This window comes from Leiobunum rupestre, chromosome 8 (genome assembly GCF_980474605.1).
Source record: "Leiobunum rupestre chromosome 8, qqLeiRupe1.1.hap1, whole genome shotgun sequence".
Taxonomy (NCBI): domain Eukaryota; kingdom Metazoa; phylum Arthropoda; class Arachnida; order Opiliones; family Sclerosomatidae; genus Leiobunum; species Leiobunum rupestre.
The window spans coordinates 26099061-26114771 of NC_143391.1; the positions used below are offsets into that span (position 1 = coordinate 26099061).

General features: G+C 37.2%; 1 protein-coding gene across 2 annotated transcripts; it reads left to right on the top strand.

The window, feature by feature from the left end:
- Positions 1-3627: 3627 nt before the first annotated feature.
- Positions 3628-15458, top strand: Eip63F-1 (Ecdysone-induced protein 63F 1). Of its 2 annotated transcripts, none has more exons than XM_090156518.1 (6): positions 3628-4057; positions 13206-13242; positions 14224-14367; positions 14495-14628; positions 14759-14870; positions 15077-15458. In XM_090156518.1, exons 1-6 carry the CDS (start codon positions 3872-3874, stop codon positions 15097-15099), a joined length of 636 nt encoding a protein of 211 aa, XP_090012644.1. In that variant the 5' UTR covers positions 3628-3871; the 3' UTR covers positions 15100-15458. The 2 variants fall into 2 exon arrangements, with proteins under 2 accessions (XP_090012644.1, XP_090012645.1); XM_090156519.1 differs by lacking the exon at positions 3628-4057 and adding an exon at positions 8736-9141.
- The last annotated feature ends 253 nt before the right edge of the window (positions 15459-15711 follow it).

The following is a 15711-nucleotide window of genomic DNA, read 5'->3' on the forward strand; positions in this document are numbered from 1 at the left end:
TCAGATTCCGACGGGTCTCGCGACTGCAGCGCGTCCTCTCTACCTTCAAGAGCTACAGCTAAGTGACGCCGACAAAACATTGTCACATGACCTCCCGTATTTTATTGAAACACTTATTGAAGATCTATTTGGTCCGAGATGCGTCTTTATGTTTGCTCGAAGACCTATTGGTACGAGTTATTTGTAAGTTTTTTAATATTTTCAAATTTGTTTATAGGGTTTAGCATTTTGTCCCTTTTTATTATGGACCATTATACCTGTTCGCGTATTTTATCTCTATTTGCAATGCAGTTCAAAGGTAGTTTTTATTCACCTAACTATCGTAATGTACTTCAATTTTCAATTTTATTATTATTATTAATACTTGCAATTTTTATACACTTATAGTTTTGTTGGGCTTGTAAGCCCTTAATTTTCTCTCAACAATCTTTATTTCGATATACATTTAAAAAAAAGAAAGTAACAAAACAAAAATATATATATATATTTATATACGTATACGACACAAACAATAAATAAGTAAACATACCAATCTAAAATATATATGCTAAAATATTAATAATACAGTTATTAAATGTTTAGTCCTTTAAATTTCATCTCTTAGAAGTGAGATTTTTAAATTTTTCTTAAAGATTTGCTGTTTTTAATTTATATTTATGGATCGTACCACAGTATTAAACAGTTTTAAACCACTATCAATGACGTTAACTTTTTACTTGTCTTACATTGGGGAATTTTACAAAGGTTATTAGATCTCGTCTTAGTGTTTTCTGTATACTTTGGAGAATTGCGATGGGATAGTGGGACTTTACGTACAATGCTATAGATACTTGTTGACTTTTCAAGCATAGAGTACGTTAATGTATACCTTAGAAGAGCGTGAAATACTCTAATTATAGACGGGGAATAGACGAAGGAACAGTACGTAATCTCGCATTACTACCGTATTTACCATATCTTAGCCACCAGTCTAAGACAACACGATCCGGAAATCACGCAGTACCCATATTTGAATTTATAATATCACACCAAGAATGTATTGAAGTGACTAAGAATATTGGACTACACTACAGGATTCTGATTCCCATCCTCACAGCCTTTGTAGCTTAAATTCGTCTGCTTTCCCATTCAAGTTTGCTATATGGTATGACCTTGAATGCGCCTTAAATACAGACGAACTTTCTCCACAAAAGCTGTGAGGATGGTACCAGGGGTTAATGCTATGCTGAAATATTCTTAGTAACTTCAATACATTCTTGATCACACACAGGGCCGGACTTAGAGATCCTGGGCCCATAGGCAGATAAGGAGTCTGGGCCCCCTTTTCACGCGCTGCATTTACTCTTATCCCTGGAACTAGGCTGTGCCTGAATTTCCCTTATTCAGCGTAGAAGTCTGGTTATATTATTAAATAAAAGCTCTTAACAATCGTCGACTAAATACGCGATAATAATGCAAAATTGCGATTTAAGGCTGCGTCCGTAAACTGCCAGGCAGAAAATTTGGTAATTTTAAAACAAAATCTTCTACCTAGGAATTTCTCCAATATAAATTACGATTGATATTATAGATTTATGCCTTCGAATACAGTAATTACGGTCACTGGAGGGCCCTTCCAAGGATGGGCCCCTAGGCCACGGCCTAGGTTGGCCTAGGCGGAAATACGGCACTGATCACACATACATTAAATAGGAGTGAAGGTAGAAACGCGAGACGAAACTATAGTTCCCCAGCCGAAATTTCAATGTCAAGAGGCCGCCAGAGATAATAGCCTCTGGAGTGCGGGAATAAAATACAATATCGCAGTCTTCGACGTACAGTCACTTCTAATCACCGGCGCCGTGGATTAAGATCCCGACCGACACGGATTGTAAAAACCCCCCTCTCCTCAGGGCCCCCCAGAGTTCGAATGGAACATTACCGTTTGTCATCGGCGAAAGGCCTGTTGCGCTGGCGATAAGGGCTCCGCCAGAAAGCGCTTTCCCATTTATGTTCCCTGGTGGTTTCGGCCCCCAGCACCACGACCGAAAGAGCTCTATCGGAAGCTCAGCAGAAATGAGATATTGAACGTCGCGCCCTTTTCTTGCGGGCAATGACGCGACGTTTCCCTGGATCCAGAATTTACAAAGTGACAGCCTGCTTAGAGAGAAATGCCATCAACAATAACAACGACAGTTCAATAACATTATAATGGGTCACTTTGCTATAGAAAAGATTTTTTTATGGGATTTCGATAATCTATCGCGGTATACGTATATCATAATTAATATAAGTATGACCATAAGTCTATAATATTGTCCCATAAGTTTACCACTTTGGGGAATATTTTACTGAGAGCTAGTAATAATAATCAGCTAGGCTAATACCCAAAGCACCACCTTAGGCCTAAGTCATCATGCGACTTTTAAAGCCATTAATTCAGGTGGCCGGGTTACGATGCGTAGGAGTGACGTCATCTCCCCCTAGCGAGACGCTGTCAAAGGCTACGTGTGACGCGTTAGCAAGCGAACGCAAAACGGTGACGAAGCCCGTAATGCAGTCGTTCTTGTGAATAACTCTCAGTAAATCTTTTGCAAGGGTCACACTTATGTAACGATATTATTTACTTATGATATGAATAATACCCTAGATTATCACCGAACTGATTTTCACAGATATTGCGCAATACAGGTTTCGTTCAGCAGATAGCCCCCTAGATATTGTCTAAAAAATACCCAAATATAAATATACTAATGCCAAAGACGATAATACACTGACAGTATTGAAAATAGGTCCAGTTAGAAAATTAGCATTGAAACCATAGGAAGTGTCATACTTATGGTATTATGTTACTTATGGTATATGGCTGATTTTTAAAGAGCATGACGGGAGGTGATAAATAGGAGTTATCTAAGTGAATTTCGACATATTCTAGCCTCGTTTCAATCAAAATACATAACTCCGAAATACCTCCACAAACTTCGAAAGCAGCGATGTTTTTGTTTAAACGCGATTGAGAAATGCCCACTCGACAAGTTAAGCCAGCACCAGAAAACGTGTAGGGGAAATGCAGGATGTAGAGGAGTCTACACTCCTTCAAGTTCCCCCTACACGTTTTCGGGGACTGGCTTAACCTCTCTAATTTCACCGATTTGACCTAATGAAATGTCAATATTACCAATGTATTACTTGTACCTCGTAAAATTAAGCTGGCAAGTCAACCACGTAGATTATTATAATCGAATTGGCGACGAAATAAAACAAGCTCAGAAATAGCATTCGACCTTGCCAATTTTAGCCGTATTGCGTGAGTCACGAGGACCTTTCGAAATAAAAACGTGGCTATTAGAATTATATAAGACAGATATCGGTTAATCGGGCATTATGAAACACTTGGAATTCGATAAGAATACATTAGAGTGTTCGCGGATAGTTTTTTTTCCCTGAGAGCGGATAGGTCGACGGCGAAATTTAAAAGTCCAAGCTGCTTGCAAAAAATTGACATCAAATAAACTCTACTATATATTTTAGGTAATACAGATTTCTGACTTATTATCAAAATTTCTCGTACAGGTATCGACGAATCCATCAATTTTCGCGTCTAGTCAAGTTACCCGCAATAATCTTTCAGCGTTACGTAAATAAATTGGAGAAATGGTATGGAAAACGCTAGCCTAATGTTGCCTTTCGGAATATAAGTGAGTTGATAAGATAAGACAAGCTAATAGAGTGATGGAGGAGAGGGGGGCCGGGTCGACAGCCACCGAATAAAAAGCTTGGCCCACCGGAGATCCGCAGTCAATTTGACGCTCATCACTCAACTGGAAACAACCTCACTCTCGGAGAATAAATAGAAAGAGATAGTTTTCATATCGACCAATCAATCAATCGCATGTGGCAAACGTTCAGCTTATTTCACGGCATGGTGCCCCAAAGGGCTCTCTTGCACCCCGACTACCTCAACCGACTTCCGGTCAACTTCGACGGTAGAAGCAGACGACACCGCAAAGACGGATACGAATCCGACGAGGAAACCTACAACTACGACTACGACTACGACGACACCGATGACGAAACGGTAAGGCTATATTACGGATCAGTTGTTTAGTATTTAGCCTACAGGGATTGTTCGAAAATTGTTCGAATGCCGAGTATGAGTGAATTAATATTTATGGGTCAAATTCCTTTTCTAACAGGAAGTAGCAAAGCTCACAGGCTATATTTACATATTTTTTTTTATAATATTTATATAATATATATATATTTGAATTATAAAAACTAAAAGAAAAAATAGGAAACCTATGTACAAATTATTTGCACGTCTATACATACGACTTCGAGCGTATTACTTCAGTTCTTTGAATCCAGCACTGCTTCGGGAGGTGTTAGAGAGAGTAGCCATGTATTGCGTATTTTACAGGGGTTAGGTCTAAAATTCGCCTACTACTTTTACGGATTTCAATTATAGTATTAAAAGAACCGTATAAAATTGTAGTGGCGGCCAAAGTCAGGGTGAAGGTTTGGGAGCTTAGATACATTTTCTTGTCGCTCCTTTTTCTTTAAAAAGGATCTACGAGGAAAAAAAGCTATCTTATTAGAAGAAGAAGATTAAAATATGACGTGGAGTCTTACGTCATTACCGAAAATCACAATGATAAAAAAATCGAGAACCTCTGTTTAACACAGGCTTCCGTTCCATTCGCGTCGCATCGCCTCCCTCCCAATCGACCTGAGAAGCGCCAAAAAGAAAAACTTACAACTTCATTTTCTTAAAATTATTTCTTGGTGGGGGAGAAAAGAACGGGGGGGGGGAGAGTGGAAAAGAAGTCGATTATTCGTTCAATCCAATCCAAACCTTGGTCACGCGTGTCGTCAGAGCTTTACTGATAAAAACGTTCGTCGTAGATAAAACTGCTAAAATAAAACGTGCCTATATTTGTTTTGACAGTGAATTTCATTTCGAATAACCTTTAAAGGCCTAGGTTTTCTTCCGCCTGTCCCCCTTTAAATTAGGCCAACATGTTCAGCGGTTTGCTTACCACCCGGGTATTTGTGCTCCACTAACAAGGAGACGACCCGAGGTGTTACACACCGATTTCGTTCCAACTCGAGGGATTGGTAGACCTTCATGTAACTTGAAAAATCCTAAAGGGAATTTATTCAATGGGTAACGGTTTTGCCATGGCAACGAAAAATGTGTTTGACAACATAAAATTGAAATTTTTCCTATTTAAGCCATATCGGTTCATTTTCACCCATTTTGTTCAAATTGATCAAAATGAGATCAATTTGTGAGTTTGAACAAAATCAGTGTGTAACACCTCGGGTCGTCTCCTTGTAAGTTAATTTAAAGGGGGACAGGCAGAAAAAAACCTAGGCCTTTAATAGAAAATGTCAAAGAGAATGGAATAATATCGGGAAACGCGTTCTTGTAGGAGCTTAAGATAGTTATTTTTAATGGTATGAATGATTAGATGCAAAAACCGTAGTAAAATCGATACTTTCCATCGCTCGGAAAATTTGAACCGCGAAAGCCGCTTACATTTCGCGTCAAAAGATGTCGCTCTTATCGCCAGACGACAAGGTGCGGAGAGGTTAGCCCTAGTCCGCCACCTATCGACGATAACATTTCCCACTCCTTCTCGACGAGGGATAAGGGGAGTATCGAGAAAACCCGGTGGCCTACCCCGTTACTATCACGTGTTATAGCCTTAATAGAACGATTGCTTCGGCCGAACCTGTGGCTATGGAAAAATCTATACCAGGCCTAATAGGAGTTAGGAGCTTCCCAAAATCCCTATGGGTCAAATATTTTTTTTACCCCCGTTGAGCGACTTCTCCTACTAGGCTCGCTTTTAAAAGTAGGAAGGTTTTACGTCCGCCGGGAAAAGCTCGCGACTTTTTTTTTTCTTAACAACTAGTACGTATATATATTCTAGCTATATTTTTCGCTTCGATTTATTTTTTTATTTTATTCCTGTGCAAGCGGGGGTTAAGAGGGGTGAGGTAGGTATCTACGTAGCCCTAGTTTTAAAGCGGAGCTATTTTGGGAATGGAAAGAACAGATGCGAAAGAGTAGCCAGGGGAGAGAGAGAGAGAGAGAGAGAGAGAGAGAGAGAGAGAGAGAGAGAGAGAGAGAGACTGTGCGAAATCAAATGGCGAAAAATGTCGCCGGGACTTTTAAAATAAAGGAAAAAAGATGGTCATAATAAAGTCTGGGGGGACTTTCGTAGTGGGAAGTCATCCGAAAAAGGGCTGTCAGAGGAGGTAAAGTCGGCGTATACGTTAGATTCGACGCGAAATGAAGCGACGGAAAAGCCGTATTTTTTGGCAACTCGTTTTATTTCTTGGAAAATGCAAATTACCAAGACGAGTTGGGGTAATAAATAAGAATTCGGAGTAAAAAGAGCGGAATAAGAATAAAGATAACGCATTAGGGGAGAGTCGAGACAAAAGTTGGTTTAAAGATAAACACGATTATTTATTTCTTTGCCAGTGTTTTTATTTTATTTATTTTGGCCGCCGTGACTTTTAATATTTGTATCTGTCGCGAAAGGAAAGGGGTCAATTTTCATTGACAGATTACGAATCTGATTAACGCTCTTCAAAAATCTATTATCGGATTAATGATATATTTAATTGACGTCAATGGATTTTATCGCGATAAACCATAAGTTCTCAGATACAGACCAACCTTAATTTTACATTGTTAAAAATAATCTAATTAGCGTTTCAATTTTAGATCGATATATATAAAAAATACCAATGAAAGATAACGAAAACAATTAAAATGACGGATTGAAAATAACGTTCAAGGATTCTTATCGATAAATTTATAACAGACAATGTACGAAAATATAATCCCCCCGTTTGTTCGGCTACCGGATAAATGAGTAAATGACGGAGCGTTGAGATGTAGATAATTTATAGGAGCACACGGCAGGGCCGTCTTAAGGCATGGGCTAAGTGGGCTACAGCCCAGGGCCTCCTGCCAGTTTGGGGGCCCCGGAAAGGCCATCCATACCGCCCCTACTCTAGGTATAAGGGATTAGTTAATAAAATATTATTTATGCTCATTTAATATTATGTATCTTTTAGTTACGTCTAAAGTAATTTGACTCTTCGCCACATCGCGTATCATACGGTACCAACAATTTCTAAAACCTATCAGCGAGTCACTGTCAGTAAAAATCTTATTTTCAGTAGGCCTATCAGACTATGTTATACTTTTGAAATTAAAAGCTTTAGTTTGATTATTGTGTAGTTGAATTTAGACAACGGACATACAAAGGCTGACCGTTGGGGATCGCAAAGGTCTTAAGAAATAATTTAGCCCATGGCCCCAAAAGGTCTTAAGACGGCCCTGGCACACGGCGAATGAAAGGTGGATTTCGAGTCCTTTTTAGGTTAAATTTATCATAGTCATAATCGAAAGCGGGGGAAGTTAGTGAACAGCGTCTCCGGTGTTTACCTTTCGAGTTACGGCGAATCCCCCGTCTTTATTCGAGGGGATTTACCTAAGATACTTTGGCGAGCGTGAAAAACATTCGCGAGAGGCGGCTAAAGCTTCCTTTAACGCCTACATATTGGATAGACCATCAGCCTTTTCGGTAGAAGGCGGGGCACGGTAAAGTCAGCGCGACCGTAAACGTTTTCATTTTACCAATCCAAACTATAGAAGAACATTGAGTAAACTTCGTATCTATTCCCATAAAATTCAACTGTTGAGCTCTCGGTTCGCGTTTTCGGAAACGGTGTCTCCATCTACGGAGAAATCCAAAGACTAAGGAAAAGACAGTGTCTAGAAAATCGTCGGGAGACTAGCGTGTAGTTAGTTGTGGCCAATATTATAAGGAGAGAAGAATGAAGGAGAAGGGAGCTACAATGGAGGGGGGGCTGGACCGAGGGAACCGCACCCTAGTCGCGACCCCGTGACCTTTTCTTGGCCGCGCTCTCTCAGCTAGGTTCGTCTAAAGAGAAGTGGGCGTCGGCGCGCAATCGTACGTGACAAACCCCGGGAGAAAATCTAAAACCAGCTGAAAGCCAAAAACGAAAAGATGACCACTGAACCTCGAGTCAATCTAAACGAAGGCGATGAGGGTGTTGACCATTACTCGCGAGCCACCGCCGCGCCGTAAGGAAACTACAAGATAAGCTTATACCTCGCGCGACAATAGCCATCTCGATAATTCCCGTTTCAATTCCACCGTCTTACTTTTCCTGAAACATAATTAAATCTTAAAGGCCGACTACATAAATCTTCGGTTTACTCTGTCTTTCACTGGAAGTCGGCTGACTGCATGGCACATGTGTATTGCAGTCAGCCGACGTCCAGTGAAAAACATAGTAAACCGAATATTTATGTAGTCGGCCTTTAAGCTGATTTCAAACACCATCGTCGTAAAAATAAACTTTATTATATTCGAATAAAATTGCGTTTCCCGTTTGAAAATACGGATTCGAAGTTACTTTAATTAAGTTCGAAATGTGGGTGTTCTATCGAAATTTTAAATCGTTTAAAACTAAAATCCTCCGCTATCTATACCAAACCAGATATAGGGTGTGATTTAGCTCAATTTGAAAGGCAATGTACGATTATCTGGTATATAGGAACGGCTCGGCGCTAGTCGGCAGTTCAAACTAGGGAGATCGCTATAATAACTCGGATTTGTAGGCGAGAGGGGGTGTGTCACTTTTTTGGAGAGGCTCCAAAAAGCTTTTTACCGGCTATAACTCCGCTCATTCCCTCTCTCTCTCTCTCTTCAACTCGTCATACTCTCACGAAAGGATGAGCGAAAATCCGTCCTCTTTCTTGCGGAGAGCTTAATCAAAGTATGCTCGCGTTTCCTAAATCGAGAAAATTCCGATTTATCTAATCCATCTATCGCGGTAGAAGAGGGGAAAATTAAAAAAATTGTATCTTCGTCTCTCATCTTTGTCGTGGAACTTAGATAACCGGAGTTGAAGGGGGGGGAGACAACGAAGCTCTCATTCCGTGTAAACGCGGTGGCCCAAGCGTGCGCGTTTTCCAAAAGTGATTTTGACATTTGATATAGCCGAGAGACTTTTTATCCTTTCCTTTCGAGATGTTTTTCCGACAGCGCGCTTCGTAAAAAAAAGAAAAGTGGTCGAACATTTTGGGCGTCCTTGATGGCCGACGCGGTGAGTTTTGTTTTTACCCTACTTTGCCGCGGGGGAATCGCTTAAATACTGCCTGTCAATTTTCAATGAAAAATTTGGGTTTCAATTAAATTATTTCCATCTTTTTTCTTTAATTACTCTATATCTTAAAACCAAAAATAAAATACTTAAATACTTACGTTAAAATTAGCTCGGTCCATATAGTGATGGAAACTTAGCTTAAAAGATTTTTAGTTATTTGATTTAAAGATCTATAATTATTTAAATTAGAATATCTTTAGTTATTTAAATTAGAATATCTTTAGTTATTTAAATTATAATATCTTTAGTTATTTAAATTAGAATATCTTTAGTTATTTAAATTAGAATATCTTTAGTTATTTAAATTAGAATATCTTTAGTTATTTAAATTAGAATATCTTTAGTTATTTAAATTAGAATATCTTTAGTTATTTAAATTAGAATATCTTTAGTTATTTAAATTAGAATATCTTTAGTTATTTAAATTAGAATATCTTTAGTTATTTAAATTATAATATCTTTAGTTATTTAAATTATAATATCTTTAGTTATTTAAATTACAATATCTTTAGTTATTTAAATTATAATATCTTTAGTTATTTAAATTATAATATCTTTAGTTATTTAAATTATAATATCTTTAGTTATTTAAATTAGAATATCTTTAGTTATTTAAATTAGAAAATCTTTAGTTATTTAAATTAGAATATCTTTAGTTATTTAAATTATAATATCTTTAGTTATTTAAATTAGAATATCTTTAGTTATTTAAATTAGAATATCTTTAGTTATTTAAATTAGAATATCTTTAGTTATTTAAATTAGAATATCTTTAGTTATTTAAATTAGAATATCTTTAGTTATTTAAATTAGAATATCTTTAGTTATTTAAATTAGAATATCTTTAGTTATTTAAATTATAGTATATATAGTTATTTAAATTATAGTATATATAGTTATTTAAATTAAAATATCTATAATAATTAAAATTAAAATATCTATAATTATTAAAATTAAAATATCTATAATTATTAAAATTAAAATATTTATAATTATTAAAATTAAAATATCTATAATTATTAAAATTAAAATATCTATAATTATTAAAATTAAAATATCTATAATTATTAAAATTAAAATATCTATAATTATTAAAATTAAAATATCTATAATTATTAAAATTAAATATCTATAATTATTAAAATTAAATATCTATAATTATTAAAATTAAAATATCTATAATTATTAAAATTAAATATCTATAATTATTAAAATTAAATATCTATAATTATTAAAATTAAAATATCTATAATTATTAAAATTAAAATATCTATAATTATTAAAATTAATATATCTATAATTATTAAAATTAAAATAATTTAGACTTATAGTTATTTAATTTAGACTTATAGTTATTTAATTTAGATTTATAGTTATTTAGTTTAGACTTATAGTTATTTAATTTAGACTTATATTTATTTCATTTAAATCCTATTTTAGTTATTATTTAATTAAAAAAGATGGCATACCGAAAGATTTTATTGAGGAACACGTCGAGACGTATTCATAATCACAAATCGGTTTGTGTAATCCGAATCTATGGCGGTTCCAATATTACCCAAACCAGCGATTAATGTCAAAATCGAAACATTTTGAGCAACTCCAAGTGGACACGCGCTACAACTCGCGTTAGAGTATCGGAGAGCGCATTAGTATTCTAGGGGAAAAGGGGGGCTATCTTCAAATTAAAACAGTAGGAGATAAAGGCTCGAACTATTTTACGTGACCGGAAAGTATCGCGCTGTTCCGTAGAGCTTTCGAAACTCCAATCTTGATTAGCTTTTCAGTAATGCGGCGGACGGTAGATTGCAATTAGAATGAAAGCTTGGAGACACTACACCATTGTTTTAGAGTAGTTACCAATAGCGCTAAATGAAAAGGTAGCTTGGACTACCACAATATTATATTATCTCAAGGTTTTTTAGATTGATTACTAGAGACATTTTTATCGAATATACCTTACAGATAAGATTCTCCGACTCGTAAAGGATTGTTGTCCGTATCTCATATAAAGAGCGAGAAAAAAGCGCGTTGATTTGTAAACTTCAGATTAATATTCTCCACCTTTCGTCCCTCGCATAGAGAAAAGATAGTTACTCAAACTTGTCACGTACGAAGAGAACTTCCAGATTAGAAATTGCATTTCTTTTATTTTTATATAAACTGATTTGATTAAGAGAAAAGTTCAAATGACTGTCAGATTTTCGCAATGATAGATTTTAGATTTGTTATTCTTCAGCAGCGCAAATGTAAAAAGTAAAAAGCAAAGAGTCTTTTGAAGTTTGAATCCCGAGGTAGAGGTCCTCGTGTGACGGGGTAGTTGTACTCTGGGATTTTATTCGCGGAGTGAAAGGGGCCCCTGACTCGATTCTAAATCCAGCCAAATCAAGAGCGAGTTCATTGTCTTTGTCCCGAATGCGCACTAATAGAGGGATCGACAAAATAGTGTCGTCAAAGGGAGATCTAGAAAAGATTTAAAGACCCAGATAAAGCCTATTCTTTCCATCCGCGATTGAGTGAAGTCGAAACAAGGACTAACCTAAAAACAATCGTCTACAAAATCAAAAGCATTAGACCTTAATTCGGAACGAACAGTTCCGAAATAAAACAGGAATGGATTTTCAGAATCAAAACCTAATAACAATAATAACACGTCTTCGCTCAGTTTGTCTCTTGGCTACGGCCCAATCGAGGTACCATCATACAACCCCAAAAGCGCGAGATGTTGCAATCGCGTTCTAATAAAAAGAACTACGCAGTTATGGCGCCTAATACGCTCTACGAAATGCAAATTGCCCCATTTCTCTTCCCGATTGAAATCGCTTTATACTAAATCTCGTAGACGATGTCGTAGAAAGGCGAATGAGAACGAAGCTACTAATGAAGCCGAGATTCCAATAGTCCCAAAAAAATCCGAAGCGAACTATTTCAATACGGGTCTATTTTCTCCTCCGGCAAAGACAATAAGACTGTAGGAGTAGAAAAACAAACTCCTTCGAAACGAAATAACGGTAATCAGGGAGTTAAGGTTGAGTTTCTTATTCGTGCGGGATCGCCAATGCCAATTTGAAAATGTTCCAAGATGAATTAGTGTAAAAACAACGGAATGCGAAGCGGGGGATACTCCTTCCAGCCCTCAAATTCCAAGACCACCTTCGCCTGGTACGAAGTAATTGCCTTCCAAGGCGCATCTTTATGGGCTTCCATCAGTCGACTCGAGTTTTCAAGTTTGCACTTTCGCGTCGGTAAGAACCTAGAGCAAACTTATTCTTATTACGAAGAAAACCCGCTAAATGTTTATCTTCCGTTGTGTCAAGATAATAAAGGGGTGTTCTACGTGCTTTAATGGGAGGGGAGGGAACGTTAAAATATAAAGACGCGCGCGAGTGGGTTTACTTGGGTTTCGAAGAAAACTCCGGAAAGAAAGCGAAGTTGGCCAAGTTTCAAAAGAAGACGCTGAGGCGGAGATAGTTCAAAGAACGGAATGATTCGGAATTATCCTCATCACGGGTCCTCTTATAAACTTCAAATGAGCCAAGCCGTCCATGTCGTCCGTTCCCTCGATACTAAACCGAAATCGCCTATTTGAATTTTACAACGCCCATTTTATACGTTTTTAAGCTATACAAAAGCGAGCTAATGAGGGAATCGCGCCGAACGAGCGAATATAACTATCTTTAGAAAACGACCATGAAACGGAATTTCTAACATCTTCTCTGGACTTTGCTATACACCCTCTGTGGTTAAAAAATAACACTTTTAGAAACGTGAATTCAAAATGTCTAATAAAAACACCTCGCTAGCGAGAAAAATATAGATAAACCTTGGATAGGGAACTAAACGCCTAGTTCCAAGGAAACTCGTTTGGAAGTCTAGGGCAAAAAAGATTTTTTATGATTTATTTACGCACTTAGGACATAGAATAAAACGAGGCTAATGTTTTGGATAATCAGAGGGATGCTTTATAAGATGGCATGTAACAATGTTATTTTGTTTCTTTACAGGATCTCACTCCTTTGCTCACGGACGCCCAAGTTAGAGGTAAACTTTAACCTATTTTTATCAATATATATTTACGAACAGGGCCGAAGAAGTTATCCCCTCCTACAAAACACGCGCCTCAAAAATGGCAGCACCCAAAAACCTCAAACATTATTTTTAGACCCTTTAGTTTCGTGGAACCTTCGGTAACGAAAAGAAAAGCGGAACTTCAAAAATAGAAAGTAAATAATTTTTCGCTTAAAAAAAGATGTCAGGTGCCTTCAGTCGTTTTTCAAAATGACACTTTCAAAAATGATAATAAATTAGGTTTGAAATGCCGTAAATATTTAATTAATCCGAACAAACGAGTGGGAGCCTTTGACAAAAATAAGGATCGCGTAGCTTCGTTGAGGACTAACTCGCAGTTCCGTCAAAGGTTAGGATAGTGTGAAGTCTGCGCGGTCGGATATCTTTCGTTTATAATGCAATTAAGTATTTTTAAAATAGCCCCACTCCGTTTTTACATCTCCGATGGGACTTTGTACCCTAGGAGGGGTTATACAACCACCGTGTCTGTCTGTCTGTCTGTGGGTGGGTCTGTCTGTCTGTGGGTCTGTCTGTCTGTGGGTCTGTCTGCCTGCGAACGCGTTCGCATTTTCGGGGCAAAGGGTAATCACTGCGTACCCCGTTTCTTAGAATCAGGGAAAAGGTTTTTCCAAAAGTCATTGGGAGTAGTATAATTTTTTAATCGGCCGGGATTCGAACCCGAGCCCTCTTGCACGACAGGTGAGCGTTCTACCGCAGAACCACGGATACAGTTACGCTTCACTGAAAATTAAAAACTCTTCCGAGGAGAGGTATATTTTGGCTTGCCAACTTGTTAACATTAGAGTAGCGAACAATTCTATTGTCTAAAACGGTTTCAAAGACAGTTCCAAAAACCACGCTTTAAGAGACGCTTATTCGGCTTCTTTTCATTCACAAATATCTAAAAACCACTGGAAACAATCTTCATCACCATCTCCGTTGTATTTTCTTTAGAAATGAAAGCGGCATTTTCAATGCTGGATAAAAACCAAGATGGCCGAGTCAATGCCAGCGAAATCAAATGCATGTTGGATAGCTTAGGCATTATTCTCTGCGATGAAATGATCGAAAATCTGATACAAGAAGCCAGTAAAAGAGGTACGGACTCATCAATTGACAAAATATATTTAAAAAAATTAAATAATCAGTTCTACATTATCAACGCGATCTTTTTGTCGAAACATTGAGATGTAATATTTAACCTTGGTTCTCTTCGTTCTCGCAGACGATGATTTAATAAGCGAGGAGGAGTTCATGAGTTGGATGGCCAAGCAGACTGGAGCCCAGGACGATGTCATGGGCGATTTATTAGCGGCATTCCGAGTGTTTGACAAAGACCGAAATGGCTTCATAACCAAGGTAAGGCGGTGTCGCTAAAAAACCTGACGCTCGGGCCAAAATATTTTCCTAGAAACATTTTTCACGGTTGGGCTAAACTTAGATCTAGGAGTCTAATTTATCTTTTCTTCCCAATTTTCTTTCCCGAAAGGATGAGCTGAGGATAGCGATGGATATGATAGGGGAGCCGGTATCCGAGATGCAGTTGGACGAAATGTTAAAAGCGACAGATATCGACAACGATGGCAGAATAAACTACGAAGGTATAATAGACGCTAATCAGACTTTAAAAATCCAGGCTTACTGCGGGTTTAGTGTACCCCAATATTCACAGTATTTAAAATAAATCAGACACCAACTCCCCCAAAAATATTCTGCAGAAACTAAGGGGGTTGCGTAATTTGTAGGAAGACGTATTTAGGCTATTTTTTATTTATGCAAAATAGCTAATCACAATATTTTCTTTCAGAATTTGTGAGAATATTGTTGTGATAAATGTTGCTACCATCGCGTTCTATCATACGTCCAAAAATAACGAAGAAAAAAGGACTCGTTCGATGTGAACAAACATTTTTTGTAAATAAAATCGCGAATGACTAATTGACTCTAGACGGTGCCGAAAGAACGGGTGAGCGAGTCAAGTTTTGGAAAAATAAAAAACGGATTTAATTTAAAAGGCTTTTGCTTGGCCCGTCGGTTTAGTTTATTACTTCTCCCGTTTCTGAATTTGATTTTGTTTTCATTCTTACTCCAACGTCGAGTTTTTAATATCTTTATGGTTGTTAACGAAACCATTTTACTTTTTACGCGTCATTATTTTCATTTTTAACCATTAAAATGTGTATCACGTTTCCGATTTTGTTTTATTATTCACGTTGAAGTTTCTGAACTATTTTTCAAGGTTTAACGTAAGAATTGTAGTGGAAGCTTTGTTTAGTTAAAACAATCTCATGGCGCAATTATAAATAAAGATTTTATCTAAACCGGGATTCCATGTACACAATTCTTGTTTTCTTATTACCGATGTACGCTGGGAAGGTGGATAAAATAATTACAAGGGGCGTGGCTTAACATTTACCACCTGGCCACCAGGTAGCGTACGCA

Bases quoted from the DNA above. Each gene is read 5' to 3' on its own strand.
- Eip63F-1 (XM_090156518.1), top strand. From the start codon at position 3,872: ATGTGGCAAACGTTCAGCTTATTTCACGGCATGGTGCCCCAAAGGGCT. The intron at 4,058-13,205 runs GTAAGGCTATAT...GTTTCTTTACAG, and splicing joins ACGACACCGATGACGAAACG to GATCTCACTCCTTTGCTCAC. The intron at 13,243-14,223 runs GTAAACTTTAAC...TATTTTCTTTAG, and splicing joins CACGGACGCCCAAGTTAGAG to AAATGAAAGCGGCATTTTCA.